General features: G+C 40.3%; 1 protein-coding gene and 1 long non-coding RNA gene across 3 annotated transcripts; one reads left to right on the top strand and one right to left on the bottom strand.

The window, feature by feature from the left end:
- The first annotated feature begins 1144 nt into the window (after positions 1-1144).
- Positions 1145-5652, top strand: LOC121581120 (G2/M phase-specific E3 ubiquitin-protein ligase-like). 2 transcript variants are annotated; one of them, XM_041896512.2, is made up of 8 exons: positions 1146-1877; positions 1957-2024; positions 2146-2235; positions 2335-2648; positions 2795-2973; positions 3205-3377; positions 4498-4712; positions 4788-5652. In XM_041896512.2, the coding sequence occupies exons 1-8, from the start codon at positions 1803-1805 to the stop codon at positions 5021-5023; spliced, it is 1350 nt and encodes a 449-aa protein (XP_041752446.1). In that variant the 5' UTR covers positions 1146-1802; the 3' UTR covers positions 5024-5652. The 2 variants fall into 2 exon arrangements, with proteins under 2 accessions (XP_041752449.1, XP_041752446.1); XM_041896515.2 differs by lacking the exons at positions 2795-2973; positions 4498-4712; positions 4788-5652 and having other exon boundaries at positions 1145-1877; positions 3205-3292.
- On the bottom strand, positions 5647-6166 carry LOC121581122. Its single transcript, XR_006003167.2, has 2 exons — positions 6077-6166; positions 5647-5982 (listed from the first exon to the last, which is right to left on the bottom strand). It is a non-coding gene; the product is annotated as an uncharacterized LOC121581122 (long non-coding RNA).
- Between the last annotated feature and the right edge of the window lie 1168 nt (positions 6167-7334).

The raw sequence follows: 7334 nt of genomic DNA, 5'->3' as shown, positions 1-7334 counted from the left end.
AACCAAAATATTACTTTTTGGTAAAAACTCAACTCGTCGTGTTTGGAGGACAAAGAATCCAAAGAACACCATACCTACTGTGAAGCATGGGGGTGGAAACATCATGCTTTGGGGCTGTTTTCTGCAAAGGGACCAGGATGACTGATCCGTGTAAAGGAAATAATGAATGGGGCCATGTATCGTGAGATTTTGAGTGAAAACCTCCTTCCATCAGCAAGGGCATTGAAGATGAAATGTGTCTGGGTCTTTCAGCATGACAATGATCCCAAACACACCGCCCGGGCAACGAAGGAGTGGCTTCGTAAGAAGCATTTCAAGGTCCTGGAGTGGCCTAGCCAGTCTCCAGATCTCAACCCCATAGAAAATCTTTGGAGGGAGTTGAAAGTCCGTGTTGCCCAGCGACAGCCCCAAAACATCACTGCTCTAGAGGAGATCTGCATGGAGGAATGGGCCAAAATACCAGCAACAGTGTGTGAAAACCTTGTGAAGACTTACAGAAAACGTTTGACCTGTGTCATTGCCAACAAAGGGTATATAACAAAGTATTGAGAAACTTTTGTTATTGACCAAATACTTATTTTCCACCATAATTTGCAAATAAATTCATTAAAAATCCTACAATGTGATTTTCTGGATTTGTTTTCCTCATTTTGTCTGTCATAGTTGACGTGTACCTATGATGAAAATTACAGGCCTCTCTCATCTTTTTAAGTGAGAGAACTTGCACAATTGGTGGCTGACTAAATACTTATTTTCCCCACTGTAGGTGTTGCACACTTGGACACGAAGGAATTTTCACACGTGCAATAATAATTCATATTTTGTTGGGCTACAGTGCTTTCACTACCAGGTAAAGTGCAATTTCACCTTTTTTTTTTTATTTAACTCACAAAACTGATAAAACTACTAGAAGATATTTCACTACTTATTCACATACACATTATACATACATTTATATTGCTGCACATAAGCTCAACGTTGCTACATGCTATCAGCTGTTTCTGTAACTGACTGCGGTGCCCCCTCGCTCCCTACCTAAAGGACCCACAGCTGCCTGTGTGAGCAGAGCTTTACAGAATAAACCCACTGAAATACAGTTGCTCTTGCAGTTAAATAAACAAAAATTAACCAAACCATTAAAAAAAACACGTGAGAATGAAGTGGGAGGTATCCACTGTCCATTCATATGTCCCACATCACTGTCGATCCTGCATAGGTACTATAGGCCTTTACTGAAGTGGCACGGTCATCCAGAACCAACTTAAAGAACTCCAACACGTTTCGGCATCTAGCCTTTGTCAGGGAGTCAAATAGATGTAATGAGAGACACTGGGTTTTTTCTAGTGGTAATCCACCAATAGGAAACATGGGACACATCCATATACATAATGTTTACATGATTTGACTATTGTAGGCCTGAAGGACACCTACTGGTTTTAAGATGTCTACAACACCCACTCTAGCCCAGAACACCTTGGACACTAGAAAAGACCCATTGTCTCTCATTTCATCTGTTTGACTCGCTGACGAAGGCTAGATGCAAAAACGCATTAAAGTTCTTTTAAATTGGTTCTGTATGGCTTGGCCACTTGCAATACAAGCATTTTAATAGTTAAAAAATAGTAGTTTGAGCTTTATTTTATTTTATACCTTTTCCATTAAAAAAGAAACTCAAACTAACTCAGATTTGAGTCCAGGAAGCGCTCCTATCCACATGTTCTCAAAATAATCTTTTTTTTAAATACATCTTTCTGTTCCCTCTACTACTACATGCTACTCAAAGCTACATTATAGCCTTTATCATGGAGCTAATCATTTTAATATGTTTTATCATGTTTCAGAGATGCACAGGACAATCAACAACTCAGCCAGGACAGGTAATAAGGCAGACTGTGGCAGCATGACATTTCTTGCTTTCAGTGTTGTTGTTTCAGACATTTTAATCTTTTTTTTCAGATAGTAATATCTGATGCTGAGGATCTGGATCCACCGGAAGCAAATCCAGAAAAAATGTCTTGCTACAGGTAAGTAAAAAAAAAAGAAAAGATAATGACTGACATAATTTAAATGTATTGAACTGATTACATGGGGAAGACATTTTTATTTGTAAGATGTTTTAACATGGAAATGGCAATTTCCCAACAGTAAATACACAGACCTGTATTCACCAAATGTTGAGCAGGAGGACGAAGAGCCGGTTGCTGTCAATGTGAAGAATTTCCAACACACAGCAATGTAATATGATTTTGACTATAGCACTCCAGTTTTTTCACTGTACAATAGTTCTTGTATATCTGGAATATCCACAAATGAATTAACTTTTTGTCATTACAGGGAGGAGACGGACATTGCATTACCTGACATCGTAGCAAACCTGTCTCTTCCTATTGATCATAAAAAAGTCAGCCGGTTTAACATCTCAAGGGCTAATGTTTGGGATGGGGCAGTCAGAGGTTTCAAGCGTACAACATATTCTGAAACCTGTGACATGCTGGTGAAATTTACTGATGATACTGGTGTTCTGGAAGAGGGAATTGACACTGGTGGTCCAAGACGAGAGTTTTTAACTCCACTGATGAAACACCTAAAAGACCGGCCCATTTTTGATGGACCAGAAGGACATCGGTTCTTGGTCTACAATGCAAAGGGTATGCATATTGGTTGGATGTGTACTATAGGCTACTAATGGTTGGTTAATACTCATTGACCATATATATCACATGACATATGCTTGCATATTACAGTATATACAGTAATGCATTGTTTTAATTTTGCAATATGAATTCATTCACAGCTGTTAGGGAGGATGAATACTACTTGGCAGGAAAGATGATTGCTGTGCCAGTTGTGCATGGAGGTCCAGGACCCCATTTCCTGTCAGAAGATCTTGTACATTATCTTGCAGGCCAGCCTTCATTCAAAGCAACAAATAATTTAATAACTGATGAAGAAATAGGGAAAGCTTTGCAAGAGGTGAGAATAGCATAAGGGTATGGTAGGGCAGAGTTTTTCATACTTACTGCAGTGTTATTTTGAGACAACGTTTACTTCCTATATCACGTGCGGAATATATTTAATTAATTTATTAGTTTTTGATAGTGTAAGATTACACCTTGCTATGTACGTTATTAAAAAAATAGGCAAGGAGATACAGTGCATACAGTTATTGACTGGGGTGTTTTTGCCCATTTTCATGTCTTTCAGATTGAGAATGCTGCTTCATTGGATGCTCTGCAAGAATGTATGATGAGACACAGCACAATGTTACAGACAGCAGGTTGTCTGAGACATGTGGCTACTGTGGAAGAAAATAAAGAAATCGTGTCAGACTACCTCCAATGGTATATCATTGACTGCAACTCATCTGTAATTGACAGGTAAGATGATATTTGTAGTGAATTTGAAATGCCTCATGGTCCCCATCTTTGGTTTATGCAAGTATGTATATCTGTTATCAATTTGTCCTTAATCAGAATTTGTACCTTAGTGTATTTCAACGGATATGTGATGTCACTTCATTCTGTGTCAAACTACAGTGCCTTCATTAAGTCTGCACACCTTTATAGATTCAATTTAAAATATATTTAAATCCTTTTCCTCATCAATCTACACACAATACATCATAATGACAAAGCAAAAACAGAAATTAGATCTTAGGTTTCTCCTCCTGACTAACTCTTCCATAGAGGAAAATCAGTCCAGTTACCCCTTAAAGTGATCCATCCACCTCTGCTGCACATCTGGCAGCAGAGTGATGGTTTGAGGCTCACTTTACCCATCAAACCCTTGATGACTTGCTGCTGTTTATCCAACCACCTGCTCCATACTGTAGCAGTGTCATTTACATATGGATCTATTTCTGCCCTCAGTTCTCATAGAGATCCTGACATGCAGAGAGGTTTTAGTATCTCTTGTAAATGTCCCTGAAAATCAGATATAAAGAATGTGGTGATGTTGTGTGTAAAGCCTGTAGCTTCATACACTAGGAATACAGGCTGGAATTACTTCCAAAGGTGCTTCAACAGTGTACTGAGAAAATGGTTAATTAACTTGTGCGAATGTGATATTCCAGTTTTTAATTTTTATTAAATTTGCTACAATTTCTAAAAACTTGTTTTTGCTTTGTCATTATGATGTATTGTGTGTAGGCTGATGAGGAAAAAGATTAATATTACTATTTTAAATTGAATCTATAACGAAACAAAGTTGTGAAAAAGTGCAATGGGTGTGTAGACTTTCTGAAGGCATCGTGTGAGTGCTCAAGCCACCCATCCGTCTGTGTCATTCCAGTCTTTTGTTTCTGTGTGTTATACTTACAGTTTGTAACAATTAACGTTTAATGTGCAATGCAAAAATAGGGTTTTTGAAATCAATTTTCAACTATGTTAAGGTGGATAGTAATTGTAGAGAAGATAATATTTAATAGTTTTCTTTAGATAATTTTAAATTCAATTGGCACTACACAGCAGTGAAACAATGTTTGTGTTCACTCTGTAGATTCAGAGATGGTCTTTCAACCCTGGAGTTTTTGACTGCACTACAGCAACACCCTACTTTGCTGGCCCCTGTCATGTGCCACTCTGAAAGGCGACTCACTGCTTTTGAACTTGAGAGACTCTTCAAACCTGACCTCAGTCCTTCGGGGAGTAATCGAAGACTTAAAGAAAGTCAAACCATGGCCTACTGGGCAGACTATCTCCTTGATTGTGAAGGTTTGTTAGTTTGTTTTTTATAACTAGTTAAGAAAACACATGGCAGTGATGTATCTGAATTGTTTTTCTTTGCAGAAGGCCAGGCTGCTGTGTCTGTGGAAGATGTTTTGATGTTTGCTACTGGGCTGTCTTCACTTCCCCCATCTGGCTTGGAACCACTGCCACAATTAGAGTTCCTGGAGGACTCTGCATTCCCAATGGCAAATACATGTTCAAACTCCTTGAGATTACCACTCCTAGACTCATACACTTTGTTTAAGTCACAAATGGACTTTGGAATTCAAAATAGTCCAGGATTCGGCTGTTTCTAAGCTATATGATGGATGACCCCTAGAGTTAAGACTCTGAAAAAGTTGTTGTTGTTAAAGGTTAGGGTTGGACATCATTTAGATTTTAACGATTCTGATTCCAATTCCGATTCTTCCTTTTGATTCCGGTTCTTATCGATTCTCGATTCCGATTCTTTGAGTGGTGGAGTTGAAACGGGTCACATGCTTATTTCACAAATAAGAGGAAAGTTTTATTTTGATTCAAAGGTGGGTTGCAGTTTGACGGGGCTTTTTCGATGTAAAATAAAGCCACACTAGAGCACCGCTTACTGTGCTCCATGGCTGCAACACAACAAGCACCTGGCCGCTACAGAAACCAAAACTTACGCATGTTAAATTTGGAACCCATGATCAGATTTGAAACCCAATCCTCCAAAACGATTCCAATAAAGAAACAATTCCGATGGAATCGTAATTTTTAACTATTCCAAGTAGGAATTGGTTCTTGATGCCCAACCCTATTAAAGGTGCACTTTTAAAGTGCAGTTGCCAAAGTTGTTTTTATAATGTTACTGTATGTGAGCATGTTCTTTTCTCACAGTAAACATTTTGAAAATGTTTTAGATCCATTACTCTCAATACTACAAAAGTGTAATAAATACTGATTACTATTTTTGATTAATTTACTTCACACTTAAAAACAATTAAGCTTTGGGTGACAGATTCATAAATATTGTGTTCAGACAGACAGCAGTATTCCACCACTACAAAAAACCCTCCCTTTTTGATCATTTCATAGCTGAGCCATTTCTTTTAGTTTCATGTACAGTTCGGATGCAGACTCCCAGTTGTCTGGCTTCTGTAACTGATTGTGTTCCATGGCAAAGTCCAAGTACTCCTGCATGTTTGGGTCCCCACAAGGAGTCATTGACAGGCTAGCCTCAGGAAGGGCATCCAGTTCAGCTTGTTCACTTTGAAATCCGCAGTCTCTGGAGCCAAACCTATGTTAAATAGAATACATAATTGCATTTATTTTCATTTAAGCTAAAACATTACATTAATGCTTTTATCTGTTTATTATCACCAATGTATCACCTGTGTGGTAAGTAGTAGAGTTCATTGGGCACTCCTCCTGGACATGCTGCTGTTCTGGAAGGGCGAATCCTGTGGCTGTTCCACAGTCTCACACACAAGTCCTTCTGAATAACATCACCAAAGCAATATCTCAATAGGCATTGATGCTCATGACTCCCGTTGAAGTATCCGGCATCTCTAAGGTCGGCAAATAACTCCATCCAGAACTGAGACCTATAGAAATGGATACAAATGTTTAGTTATACTATAAATAATAAAGGTTAGTTATAATGAAATGTATGGTGTCACAGTCCGGGTTAGAACTCCGGTCTCAGAAGTGTAGAGCTGGGGGTACTACCCTTAGCCACAGAGGAGATGTTGTAGGACCCAAATGAAACACCAAGGCAATACTCCAGGTAAGTAGATTTAATGTTCACAAAACAGGAGGCATAAACAAAACAACTCCACGAGGGGAGAAAACAAACTAAAGATAACTTCAAAAACTTACTAGGACAGACACGGTGAGACAAAGCAGGAGACACACAGTCAGGACGCAATAACCAAGTGACAAACAAGGGGAAAACACACAGCTAAAATACACAAGGGGAAACAAGGCACAGGTGACCTGGATAAGCTAATTAGGACACATGAGGAAGAACTAAGGCAAAGGGGAACACAGCTGACCTCTAGAGGCCAGGAGACAAACAGGGGAAGCAGGAAGCTGACAGGACCCCTCCTCTAGGAACGACTCCTGACGTTCCTTCCAGAAACACCCTGGCCCCAGGGTGCGAAAATCTCGGATCAACCCTGGGTCCAGGGATGTCCCTGGCTGGAACCCAGGAGCGCTCCTCTGGCCCGTAGCCCTCCCAGTCCACCAGATACTGCAGAGAGTTCTGGACCCTCCGGGAGTCCAGTATCCGGCGGACTGTGTAGGCTGGCTGGCCGTCTATGATCCTGGGAGGTGGCGGGGGTCTGTGTAGGGGGGCAAAAGGAGAAGACAAGACAGGTTTAAGGAGTGAAACATGAAAAGTGGGGTTAACTCTAAGGGAGCGAGGCAGAACTAAACGATACGAAACAGGGTTAACCTTTCTAGCAATGCGGAAAGGGCCGATGTATCTCTGGGGAAAGCTTCTTGGATTCGACCCGGAGGGGCAAGTTCTTAGTGGCCAACCAAACTCTCTGACCAGCTCGGAAACTAGGGGCCGTCCGGCGGTGGCGATTAGCCTGACTTTGGTATCTCTGGGAGGTCCGGAAGGAGGGTACACCTGGCCTTCTTCCA

This window comes from Coregonus clupeaformis, chromosome 14, assembly GCF_020615455.1.
Source record: "Coregonus clupeaformis isolate EN_2021a chromosome 14, ASM2061545v1, whole genome shotgun sequence".
NCBI lineage: Eukaryota > Metazoa > Chordata > Actinopteri > Salmoniformes > Salmonidae > Coregonus > Coregonus clupeaformis.
Note: the sequence above shows the minus strand (reverse complement) of the source record. Positions and strands in the feature narration are given on the sequence as shown.